Raw genomic sequence first — 14,144 nt, forward strand, 5'->3', positions numbered from 1 at the left:
GAAAAACAACAAGGTTTTAGGTCGAGAATATTTATAATGAGGCAAGTGCAAGAGAAATCATTAGAATACAACAAACCGGCCTATTTATGTTTCGTGGACCTTAAGAAGGCATTCAACAGGGTAAAATTAAAGGACGTTATCCATTTATTGTACGAAAGAGAGATACCTCTAAGAATGATCAAAACGATCGAAAATATCTAGCAAAACAATAAAATAAATGAAAAAGTACGAGCCCTAACAACTATATGTTGGAGCAAGTAGTTATTTTACAAATAAAATGCCAATTTACCGAAATGTTTTTATTTAATTTTTTTTAATAATTGTAGATATGCAATTAACAACTTTTTTTGTGAAGAATTATTTTTACAATTTAATTATATACTTTATGTTGATTACTATTTAATTAATTGTTAGATAATCAACAAATGCTGACAACTAAATATTGGAACAAGCGGTTTTTAACAAATTAAAATTAAAATTAATAAGGCGTAACATCGCCCTTAGCTTGAATAACAGCCTGAACTCTATTACCTATTGTATCAACTAGGCCTTCACAAAACTCAGGAGTGAAACTATCCCAGATTTCTTGAAGTTGTGGCAAAGTACCTACGCTGAGGGTTATTTCGTAGGCGTTGTTTCATTTTGTGCCAAAGTGTCTCTATTGGATTAAGATCCGGGCTACTAGAAGGATGTGACAAAACTTTAATGTCATGTTCTCCCATCCATTTTTTGGTAGATTTAGCCGTATGGCATGAGGCTCCGTCCTGTTGAAAGATAAAATCTCCAGATGGATATAACGTTGCCGCACTTGGTAAAAACGAATGTTCAAGGATATCTTGATATTTGGCTGCGTTTACTATGCCTTCAATAAAATGTAATGTTCCCACCCCTTTGGCCGACATGCAACCCCACACCATGATACCCTGTGGAAACTTTACAGTCTTTTTGAGACAATCTTTATGGAATGCTTCTGTCTTTTCCCTAATCACTCGCTTTCGGTAATCTCCCACACAGACATCAAATTTGCTTTCGTCGCTATAGATAACTTTGTCATACCGTGGACCAAACTTGCTCAGTCAAGTTTGGTCACAATGGCACAACGTTAACAATGGTTTTTCTTTAGCCTATTCAAATAAATAAAAAAATAGAAAATTTATATCACAAATAAGAACCTATTAAACATACCTTATAAAAAATAAGACCGCGTTTGTGGATATATTTGCGACAGCATTCTCTGGAAACATTCATCCCAGTTTCTCTATTCCACCTAGCAGTTACTTCTCGACTTCCCGACTCTTCTTCCCGATTTCTTCTTCCCGACTTACATATTCTGATTAAATGTCTGACACTCCTTTGAGAAACAGCTTCTGGACGACCTGAGCTTTTGCCGCGAACATGAATACTGGCAATTTCACCATATTTCTTAATTATATTAAACACAGTAGTTGTTACTACCGTTAATTCACTGGAAATTTCACGCTTTGTTTTCCCCTTGTGGTACTGATTAATAATTTCTCGCATTTTTGGATCAGTAGGTTTTCCGCGTGCCATTATTGTATTTTACTGATAATAAAACTAACAGACTCAAATGACCCATTATAATTATTGTTGACAACAAACTAGCTACTCGTATGTTTGATTTCAAAGCCTTCTTTCCGTCAAGCTTATAAAACTTCACTCGTTTCTCGCCAGGGCCTCGATTTTTGACCCTTCGCTTCGTTTTCCAACGTATTCGCTTCGTAAATGTTTAGTATACGTAGCGAATACGTTCGATAACGAAGCGAAGGGTCAAAAATCGAGGCCCCTGACACGCTAAAACGCGAGGAAAATTTAAAATGTTCCAATATTTAGTTGTCAGTAGTTTTTCGATTATTAAACAATAATATTTAACATAAAATATATAATTAAACCGTAGAAATAATTCCATACATCATAAAAAATGTTGTTAATTTCATATTTATATTTTAAAAAATTTAAATAAAAGAATTTCGGTAAATTGACATTTTATTCGCCAAATAACTGCTTGTTCCAACATATAGTTGTTAGGGCTCGTAGAAGAAGAACTAACGGATTCAATTGAAGCTGCCAGTGGAATAAGACAGGGGATTCCCTGAGTCCTCTATTGTGCAGCATCATTCAGGATAAAATAATAAAAAAAGTAAGAACTAAAAAACGATACCAAATGGGGGAAAACAACTTAAAATAATCTGTTATGCAGACGACCCAATACTAATATTTCAATTATAGCTAAAACTATAAAAGTAAAGATGAAATCTATACTGGTCGTATTCAAACTAGTTGAGGAACAATTTATTCAATTTAATGATTTACTATTTTCATTTGAATATAATAAAAAGCTTTAATTTTGTTGTCCATTTTTAAGGAAAACACCACACAGAAAATATCTACTGCAAAGTTGCTCTAGGTACACAAGAACAAGAAACTGATGTTGCTAGAGAAACCTACAATAATGGCAATTCAGTTCAAAATGGCTTGCCCCACACACCCTCGCTCGTTTGGAATTATAGTATGCAGTTTCAGTTACGAAACTTAAACCAAGAAAGTCTTATTGTTACCGTTTACAAACAGAACCATTTTAGTCCAGATGGTAAGTTTTTTTAAGAAATGAATAAATAATAAATGACACTTAGTCAATCGTATTGATCCTAAATAAGTCTGGAAACGTCTAATTGTCCCTTAAGTGGAGGGTCCGAATTATTGTACAAAAACCGGAATACCTACGCTTATTCTGCAATTTGGATATTTCAGGTTTTTTAACACACTCTGTATATTGTATCATTATTGGAATCCTCACTTCAATACCAATTCAACCATATTTAACACTTGATATTTTATCTATACGAACGCCTTAAATAAATAAAACTTCTCAGTGACAAATAGTTTTGAAGCAATTCATTAAATCGCACCTTTGGTGAAACACTGACGCCAGTGCATATTTGTTAATATTGTTAACGCATTGAAAGTTAGTTAATGCCAAAAATGAGAGCCAAATTACAAGAGAAAGTAGAAATTTATTGTCCACGGTTTTAATATTATAGTTCTGCAATCAAACTAAACCTCACCGTACACGATCATTATGCTCTGTTTTTAAACCAGGCGGAGCAATTCAAATTTACCGCGCTGTAATGCTTGTTTGTAATTGGTCCAACCGCAGGCGCAAGTTTACTCCACTAAATTATGAACTTTGACACTATTGACATTTATGAAATTTTGACACTATTGGCATTTCATAGGTTAATTATATCGGCAATTTTTTGTGTTTTCTGCGTTATTCCTATAATTTTTAGATTGTTAGTCTGCTTTTATATAAAAACAGTTGTTTTTAGAACTTTTTTTAGCGACGTCATCATCATTCTCTTTGCCTTATCCCTATGCGGGGTCGGCTTCCCTAATTGCATTTCTCCACACAATTCTGTCTTGGGTCATATCAATGTTAATCCCCTTTACCAACATGTCCTGCCTTATCGTCTCCCCCCAGGTCTTCTTTGGTCTTCCTCTCCTACTTCTTCCAGGAATCTGCACTTCAGCTATTCTTCGTATTGGGTGATTAACGTCTCGACGTTGAACATGACCAAACCATCTTAACGTATGCTCTCTCATTTTGGCATCAATTGGTGCCACACCTAGACTTCCCCTAATATACTCATTTCTAATTTTATCCTTCTTTGTCACTCCACTCATCCATCTAAGCATTCTCATTTCCGCCACATGCATTCGTTGTTCCTCTTTCTTTTTCACTGCCCAACATTCACTTCCGTACATCATAGCCGGTCTTATGGCTGTTTTATAGAATTTTCCTTTCAGCTTCATTGGAACTTTTCTGTCACACAACACACCGCTCGCTTCCTTCCACTTCATCCATCCAGCCCTAATTTCAAAATTAAACGTCTTGAAATGCACACGTGTTTGAAAGCAGATATGCTCCGCCGTTTACGTGCCTATTTCAAAACTACCCGGTCTTGAAATGAACACGGAAACTTAAATACGCCACCGGGGACTAAACATCATTGAAAACAGTGGGTTTCTCGGGGTGCATCGGCGCCAAAGGAGGCAAATGTGGGTTTGTCAGACAATAAAGTCAAAGCGACCGTTTTTGGGATGCACGCGGTATAATCCGCATTGCCTTCAAAAGGGAAAAACAATCAATGACGAATATTATACATAGACCGCATTTGGACAAGAAAAAAGTTCTTGTCCACCAGGACAATGCAAAGATTGTCCATTGTAAAAACCTATTAATTAGGTTAAAAATTGCTCTCTCATCTGCCCATTCTCCAGATTTATTCCCGAGTGACCATTTCTTGTTCTCATACTTGAAAAAATGGCTCGACCGAAAGAGATTTGACTCCTTCGACGAAATCATCTTCTAAACAAATGCCTATTTTCATGATGTTGACAAATGATATTTTTCGGAATGGATCAAAAATATTAATTTATTAAAATTATTTAAAATAAATAATTTTTATATAAAAACCTGTGTATACACGCAATTGACAAAATCAATCTTAAGCTTTCCGTTATTATGTTCATCGTAAACCCACCCATACCAACTTCTACTTGCATGCCAGCTAACAATTTAAGTGAAAAATATAAATAATAGAAATCTGTTTTAACAATTTGATGTGTTATTTTATAAATTAAACCATAAACATAGCAATATCGCTCTCTTGTTTTAGATTTTCTTGGACGAGCTGAATTAAGAATAAAGGAGATTTTGAGGGATTCCCAAAATCACAATGGCCCTATTACCAAAAAGCTCATTCTGCACCAAGTTGAATCTGGAGAGATAACAGTGAAACTAGATTTACATTTATTTGATAACTATTAGTCTTACTAATTGCCCTTTTGTTATATAACTGTTAGTTGCTGAATATATTACAAAACACTTAAGTATTACATTATAGAGGCTTTTTTGTAGCTAAAACTGCATTATCTGACTAAACTTGATAGTGGTTTTGTGTACAATCGAGCGTGACATTTTGTTCTTATTTATTTTGCTTTTAATTTGTTCAGTAGATTTGGGCTGTTTTTTAATTCGGCGTCGAATCGGCCCAATAATGCGGCAACGCAAAGCTCTGTGACTGTTTTGTCCTTTTCCAGGAAGTTGATATAGGTCATGCCTTGTGAATCCCAGAAAATGGTGGCCATCACCTTTCCTGCAGGTTTGACAGTCCTCGCCCTCTTAGAAGCACGTTCGATGGGTGAAATCCATTGTATCGACTGTTCCTAGGCCTCTGGTGGAGACCAATGGGACCATGTTTCGTTGACGAGTATGAAACAACGTAGAATCTCCTTTGGACTACGCTTAAAGAGCCTCAGACACTGCTCTGAAGTGGTATCAGAGTTGTGCTTATTGTCCGGAGTGAGAATTTCATGTAGAGTATATCCCACGCAATGTTTTGAGATGTTTTCGTCTGTCAATACGAGATCGTGGATTTCTTTCACGTTCTCCTCAGTGGTAGTCGTTTTCGGGGCACCTGGGCGTGACTTATCAAATACAGCATCCAAGCGCTCTTTGATTTCGCTGCGGTCTTTCCCTTCCAAAAACAGAAGTCGGGTCAGCCACCGATATTGCTATTTTTTCATTTTTCTAAAATCACTAGACACGCCCGGTTAAACACGCGGTCAAAACAAAACTACTATTCGCGGTGTGCAAGTACTTGGAAAGGATACGTGAAACGATCGTGCGCGAACAGCGGAGAAATATTGCAACTTTCTTAAATAATTCATATTGTCAATTGAAATTGTCAAATTGACGTAGGTACATTTCATATCTACTGTCATTGAAGAAGAAAAATTATATGTTGCTCCACAATATTGATATGATATGCAAGTATTATATAAAGGTAAATTTAATTAATTGTATTTTGCTTGCAGTACTGCATTTTAATAACTAATTTTATTTACTACATACAATGGACATCCTAAGTCTTGACGTCACAAAATTGGGAGGAGCTTATATTTGGCTCCAAACAATTTTGTTTATAATGTTAAACACTCATAAGGAATTTTTAATTTATTGTTTACGTGGTATTTCATTTAGGTATTTAGTTAAAGAAACGTGCCAATTAAGAGATTTTTATTCGTTTTGGCCCAGGTGAGTTAATTTAATGCAATGATTAGAACGTAAACAGTGTTGAGGTTATGTTTATTTTTAATCACTAAGGAATAAAAACCACCTGAGCAAAAACGAATAAAAATCTCTTAATGAACACGTTTCTTTAACGAAATACGTAAATGAAGTCTTATTTTGCCACACAAAGCACATAAATGAAAAATTCCTTATGACCATTTAACGTTACAATCAAAATTGTTTGGAGCCAATATAAGCTCCTCCCAATTTTGTGACATTTGTGACGTCAGACTTAGGCTGTCCATTGTTTACGTTTTAATAACATAACCTGAATCTTATTTTTTCTTCTTATTATTTTTTTGGCCCATGGCCTTGACAATTATCCAGTAACCAGGACTAATATAATTGGCAAATATAATTAAAAGTGCGAATAAAGTTGCAGAGCGTAGAAATAGGTGTCGCTTTGCCGAACTTGCACGGTCCCAATAGCGTATTTCAAACATGCTATTCAGTGTATTCTCCTTTTCATGACCATTTTTCAGTGCGTCACAAATTATAGATAAAAAGGTAAGTCCGTGATAAGACACATTTATGACATTTATTCTAACATGACATTTTAGTTAAATCTGACAGTTGTCACATTTTATTTTCAATTTGGAATAAAAACAAATCAATTGTGTCTATTGCATTTATAAAATGGTATTTTCTTTGATTTGTATAGTCTTATAAATTGTACAGATTATGTGTGAGTGTGTGTGTGTGTGTGTGTGTGTGTGTGTGATGAGAGTGGATGGCATTAGAGCATGTCTATTTGCCACAGAATTTATGTACAGATTATATTGATAATATTATTATTTTATTTAATAAATAATTCTTTTTTGATTATGGCGCCATCTATCGACAACTAGAATAACTAGAAGAAATGTTATAAATGTCTGTAATCACCGACGTGCCTTTTTTTCGGTCACATACAATTTAATGCGTTAGAGAGAAATCGAAAAACTGTTACGCACTGAAAAATGGTCATGAAAAGGACTATACAAAGATAGCCCCATGCGACCTAAATGAGAATTTTCTGACAATGTTGCCGCTCTTCACGACAGAGGCCGTGAAAGGTAGTATTAAACAGGTACTTGTAGAGGATTATCGCTGTTAACTGTTGTAGGATACTAAAGGAGAATTTATTTATGATAATTCACAGAATGGCAAACCCGCTTGCAATATACAACCATACTGATTCTAACGTTTAAAACGGAGAATAGTCCGATTCGGCTGATATTTTGACATAAGGCCGTTTACAATCATGTTTTACACGATAGTAGGTTTAACATGCGATAATGGCGCCATCGGGCAGAGGCTAACTACTTATAGGACCATCCAAGTATTTTGAATCATATCACAGAAATAATTTTTATCGTTTTACAAAATTATAATTTTACAAAATAAACTGCATTTTATTGTGAAACCATTATCATTTTAGGGATAATACTACGCAGCTGATTTCTTTATTTTTTCCATCATTGTTATTAGTATTATGAAAACATGTTATATAATGAGTGGACACTTTATTTAATATATCTGTTACAGTTCAAGCTAGTGCTTAGTTAAAGTTGACTATTCCTAGTTAGAGTCAACTCAAACTAAAACGAGCAGTAAGAGTTGATTTAAAAAATTAAATTCAACTTTTACTAGTTGAAGTAGACTCTTTTTAACCCTTGTTAGTGAAAGAAGATCCCGGGAGAAACATAATCAACTCTTACTATTAGCACAGTATAAAGAGGGACAGTAAAACCTATTCTATGTCGGCACTTTGATCTCAAGCAGTAATACCGGCAGTACGCAGTTGGTAATTCACCAGTGGTGGATGGGGGTTTTTCCTGTTAAAACCCGTACGTTTCTACGCGACTAGCAATGCAAGAGTGGTGGTTAGCGACTGGGAAAATTGCGCGGTCGCCATGCGCGTTGAAAGATTTTACTTCCAATTTTTCGGAGAGTAGTTCTACTGTCGCCCTTTATACCGTGCTATTAGTTTGAATTGACTATTCCTAAATCTATTTAGTAAATGTAGAATCGAACTTGCTTTTTTGGTGTGTTTTTGAATCAACTCTTACTAAATGGAATTGGGAAGAGTATACTTTTCCTAGTTAGAATCTACTCTTACTAGAAAATGTTGAATAAAAATCTTCATTTTATACTTAAAATCAACTTTTACTAAAACCAGCCGTTTGAGTTGACTCGAACTCGGAATAGTCAACTCCAACTGGATAATTAACTTGAACTGTAACATATAAACACTTTGCACTTGCTGTTATACAAACTAGGTTACTTTTATTACATAAGTTAGCTTAAAATTTTTAAACCAATTGATTGCTGACCTGACATTCCTGCTTTATGTCCATGTTTAATATGAAAACCTTTAATATGAAAACCTGCTTTATATACATATTTTTAGAGAATAAAGTTATAACCGTGACACTATAATGATTATACACTATCAATATTTTCAATTTTGCTCTCTAAAGTCTTGCCCTTGTACCATTTTTAGAGTAATAGTTACTAATAAATAATACAAAGTAACCCACTCTCTACATACTTTTTATGTTACACTTAGTTCTACAGTCATAACGTAATATACTTACGTACTTTTATTAAGAGGAAACAGTAGCGATGAACAGGTAACGAAAACGCGTTCCAAGATTGCGGCTGTAATTTTGAATATTTTTTCGAGATATTTGGCACACGTATTCGTAATATAATAAAGAATGGCGGCACAGAGCATAATTTGAAAAATATATTAATATGTGGAAATTACTCTAATTAAATACAATATTAAAAAAACGAGCCTCTACCGCCATTAAGAAGAACAAAAAGATACACTTTCTTCAAATAAACTTTTTTATCCGATGTCTAGATTTTGTGTCATTTTGGAACTACTAATGAAATAAAAAGTTTTAGTAGTTCCAAAATGACACAAAATCTAGGCATCGGATAAAAAAGTTTATTTGAAGAAAGTGTATTTTTTTGTTCTTCTTAATGGCGGTACATTTTCGTTTTTTAATATTGTATTTAATTACAGAGTAATTTCCACATATTAATAGATTTTTCAAATTGGGCTCTGTACCGCCATTCTTTATTATATTACGAATACGTGTGCCAAATATCTCGAAAAAATATTCAAAATTACAGCCGCGATCTTGGAACGCCTTTTTGCTACCTGTTGATCGCTACTGTTTCCTTTTAATACAGTCTTGTGATGCCGTCTACCTGCCAGACTTATTTATATTTTATTTTTTAAGTGTTAGGCTAGGCGCCAAATAGAGGTCACCGTGTCATTTTCATTTCTGATGGACAAACTCAACGGTTTCTTATGGATTTTTGGCTGCTGATTACGAATTTCGAGGGGGGATTTCGATCCGAGTGGTCAAAAAATTGTTATAAACAATTTAATTGTTTATAAATTGTTTATAAGGCTCTGGCTTATAAACTAAAAAAGATACAAAAAAATGTTTCAAATAAAATTTGTTCCATAATAAAAAACGAAGAAATAACCGTTTACTAAACTTAAATCCGATAATTAGAACTCAAGATATTGTAAAATTAGTGCACAATGCAAATTGCAAATTGCAAAATAATTATTTTTCGAAGCTTTATCGGTCGTAACTCGGCTTCTACGCATGTACATGAGCCTTATAAGGTGTCCTTTTAAAGCTTAATTAAGAGGTTTCCAAACAAAGTTTATTAAATTATTTGATCTTCATTTGTTTTAAAGTTATACCCGTTTGAAGTTATAATTTTCTTAAAAATATTGTACATTCATCTGTTTATAAGGGTTTCAAGCAAATTTGAGCTATAAACATTTATACTTTAATTAACAATAATGATAGAAAAACTCAAAAGGAACAATTTGAGCTTATGAAACTGTTGTAAGTTTATTTTTGGCTAAGATGTCGATATTTTAATGGCGCGCTATGAGGCGCAAGATTGGCTCACAGCGTAAAGGTTCACGCGCTAAGATCTCGATGCAAATTATAATTTCTATGTATATATACGTTATCTTCATTTTTCATTTTTGAAGATCCTAATAAAATTTTATCATATACTTCTTATAATTAAATCATCATACTGTATCTCGTATCACCTTTCATTCTATTTAATTTGTCTTCTATTTTTTGTAATAAATGAGAAAAAAAAACACATTAAAAACTAATATTTCAGAAATATAACTAAAAAGTGAGTTGATATTATTTATTATTACTATTTTTACAAACATTTTCTTTCATACATCTGCATCGAGATATACAGGGAATCTCGGCTTTTTTACATCTGCATAAATTCTTCGAGCAATTTTTACAGACACATGGTGGTACTAAATCTGATTTTGAAGGCATTAAAATTAAAACTTTTTGGGGCTTCAGAGTTTCATTATCTATAAGATATCCATATACAAGTGGATCAAGTTCTTTTGCAGAATCTTCGAGGCACGTTAATTGTGTGTACACCACATAAAATGCTCGTTTTATATGTAAGTGGATTGAGTTTGATGTTGGTGGCATATCTTTAACAAGAGAAATGCCTCCTTCAACATGAGAAAACAAGAGAAAAATCTTTACGAATATTTGCTGTTTCAGTTATACGTGCACAACCGTTCTCAGTAGAAGACACTTTGATGTTGATATTTTTTTAACATATAATACATAATTTATTATTAACTAAATTATTCATTATTGCAACGAATCAATATCACATTACACTATTAAGAGACAATGACTTTGTTGTAACAAATAGACAGAATTGACAGTAGTATATTATATTATTGTACTTAGACATTGATAGACATATTAAGAATAGTCAAGGCTTCCTGAGCAAAATAGTGTAACACGAGAGCAGTCGATCTAGGTCTGGATCCCGCGTATGAAAAAAAAGTTGATTAATAGCAAGCTGAAAATTTGTTAATAGCTTAAGGGTGTCTAGTCGGACAAACTTTGATATATGGGAACACTGAAACAGGGGAAGTTTCAATTGTGGAACATGTTAAAAATTTGGAACGGTCAGACCACGAAAACGGCACATGTATTTTGTCCGACAGAACAGACTTAAACTCTCCGAACAGAGATTAAACTCTCATGCAAAAATCAGACTGCTATTTATCACCAAATGGGTGTTTTAATGAGTGGAACATGTAGAATATGTCAAATGACAGGAATTGTGACAGGTGATAAATAGCAGTCTGATTTTTGCATGAGAGTTTAATCTCTATTCGGAGAGTTTAGTCTATTTTCGTAGTTTTCGTGGTCTGACCGTTCCAAATTTTTAACCTGTTCCACAATTAAAACTGCTCCTGTTCCGGTGTTCCCATATATCAAAGTTTATCCGACTAGACACACTTAAGCTATTAACAAATTTTCAGCTTGCTATTAATCAACTTTTTTTTCATACGCGGGATCCAGACCTAATCGGTATATTTACCATGATATTTATTACTTGACTGTGTATTGATCTTGAGCCTCAGAGCGTGCTATTATATTATCAATATATTGGCCAAAAATAAACCTACGAACACTTTCCTAAACTCAAAATACACCTTCTTAGTTTTTCTATTATTTGTATAAATTAAAGTATAAATGTTTATTGCTCAAATTTACTAAAAACCCTTATACAAAAATTAATGTACAAATTATTTAAGAAAATTATAACTTTAAACGAGTATAACTTTAGAACAAATGAAGATAAAGTAATTTGACAACTTTGTTTGGAAGTCTATTAATTAAGCTTTAAAATGAGACCAAGAAAACTCTTTTTACTGCGTAGAAGCCGAGTTACGATCGATAAAGCGTCGAAAAATACTTAATTGACTGTAAGCCGATCTTCCGCCTCATAGCGCGCCATTAAAATATCGACATCTTGGCCAAAAATAAACTTATGAACATTTTCATAACCTCAAATTGTTCCTTTTGAGTTTTTCTATCATTATTGTTCATTAAAGTATAAATGTTTATAGCTCAAATTTGCTTGAAACCCTTATAAACAAATGAATGTACAATATTTTTAAGAAAATTGTAACTTCAAACGGGTATAACTTTAAAACAAATGAAGACCAAGTAATTTAACAAACTTTGTTTGGAAGCCTGTTAATTAAGCTTTAAAACGACACCTTCTAAGGCTCATTTGCATGCGTAGAAGCCGAGTTACGATCGATAAAGCTTCGAAAAATACTTATTTTGCAATTTGCATTCTGCACTAATTTTACAATATCTTGAGTTCTAATTGTTAGATTTAAGTTTAATAAACGGTTATTTCTTCGTTTTTTATTAAGGAACAAATTTTATTTGAAACATTTTTTATCTCTTTTAGTTTATGAGCCAGAGCCTTATAAACAATTTATAAACAACTAAATTGTTTATAACCAATTTTTTGACCACTCGGATCGAAATGCCCCCTCGAAATTCGTAATCAGCAGCCAAAAATCCATAAGAAACCGTTGAGTTTGTCCATCAGAATTGAATATGACACGGTGACCCCTCTGGCGCCTAGACTATGTTATCTTCTTCTTGATGTGCCTATCGGTGAGGAATGTTATCGATCATTATGTCAATCTTTAACTTATCTGCAGCAGCGCAGAAAAGCTCTTTTTATGTTATGTTGAACCAGGTTCTGAGGTTCTTTAACCAGGATGTTCATGTTTTTCCTGGACATCGCTTTTCAAATATTTGCCCTTACAGGATGGCTTGTAGTGGGGCATATCTGGATTCATTTCACATAATCAGTACGAAGTATTAAAATTTTTTGAGATTTGATCGTGGTCAGTACCTCTCGGTTCTTCTTTATTCTTCTGAGGACCACTTCATTTGTGACTCGGTGAGTCCACGGGAAGTATTCTCCGATATAGCCACATCTCCGAATCTAAAATTCATTCAATCCTTTGCACATATCTTCATTCAAGGTACACGATTCAACACCACCAAAAGGACAGAGAAGACTATCGCAGTTTTATACCAAGAGGTTGTTGTGGTTCTTGAAGAAGACCGTCATCCGATTGAAGGTTTTAGCTTTTCCGATGCGCGCTCTTACCTCTTGGTTGTTAATCCATTGTTCATTTATTATGGTGCCGAGATCGTTGCAGTGCGTCACTCTTTCTACAGGGGATTGGTGGACGTAGAGTTGACAACTCCTCAAGTGTTATGCCCCTCTAAAATATCGATAACCAGTTGCGTGATCTTCACTGTATCTATTATTTCCATACCAAATGTAACCATACATTTGGTATGGTTTGGTGCTTACTCTATATCATCGTCGTAAATTCTTTACACATGATTTTTTCTTCTACATCGACAATATCATAGTTTGTAGTATCCACTGGTGAACATTGGCATCCCACAATTATCTCCAATGCTCCAGACCTTCTGCCATGTAAAGTTAGTTTGATGTAACAATATTTATATCATCCGTCTCGGAGACGTTCCCCTATACCTATATCTTAAAAATTTAGCTACTCCAGTGTGCGTTAATCCATCTAGCATGCTTCACATCTACGTTCAATCCCAACATCAACCGCGCCATGTCTCGCTGAGGTGGTCTCACCAATTTTTTAGAAGTATAAAGGTACTTCACCATAACCACCATTGTTCAATAACTATCCTTTTCAGACATATCGGTATTTTTTTAAAGAACCGTCTTACCGACTTAGTCTACCAAAAGCCGGCCGTGCTACTTTTAATTGTCTTTTAATTTCGCAAATATTTTTTACCAGATATAAAATACCAATCTGTGACAACGCAACGTTAAAAAATTTGTGATAAATCTGGACGAGTAGATGTATCCTTGAAAATCCCTTCGTGTTTGTTTTATATTGGATTTGATGTTAAAATATTAACGAATTTGTATTCTCAAAAATGTATATAGTGGGTTTCATTGCACACGGTTTATATACTTGTTATTCGCAATTGTAAACATGCATATCGTTTCTTCAAAGTTACACTAGCATATCTGACATCGACCAAAATAATAAAGGACAATAAATTTACAATAAAAAAATACTTACCGTTCATTGGTC

The 14,144-nt window shown here is 33.9% G+C and overlaps 1 protein-coding gene across 4 annotated transcripts in view; it reads left to right on the forward strand.

Annotated features, from left to right (window-relative positions):
* Positions 1-8,814, forward strand: part of LOC114330018 (intersectin-1-like) — a 205,185-nt gene extending 196,371 nt beyond the window's left edge. For all 4 annotated transcript variants that reach the window (XM_050644297.1, XM_050644298.1, XM_050644296.1 and 1 more), the window contains 2 exons: positions 2,384-2,608; positions 4,698-8,814. In XM_050644297.1, the coding sequence (XP_050500254.1) occupies positions 2,384-2,608; positions 4,698-4,849 (377 nt within the window). In that variant the 3' untranslated portion in view covers positions 4,850-8,814. The remainder of the gene's footprint in view (positions 1-2,383; positions 2,609-4,697) is intronic.
* The last annotated feature ends 5,330 nt before the right edge of the window (positions 8,815-14,144 follow it).

The sequence above is a fragment of the Diabrotica virgifera genome, chromosome 2 (genome assembly GCF_917563875.1).
Source record: "Diabrotica virgifera virgifera chromosome 2, PGI_DIABVI_V3a".
NCBI lineage: Eukaryota > Metazoa > Arthropoda > Insecta > Coleoptera > Chrysomelidae > Diabrotica > Diabrotica virgifera.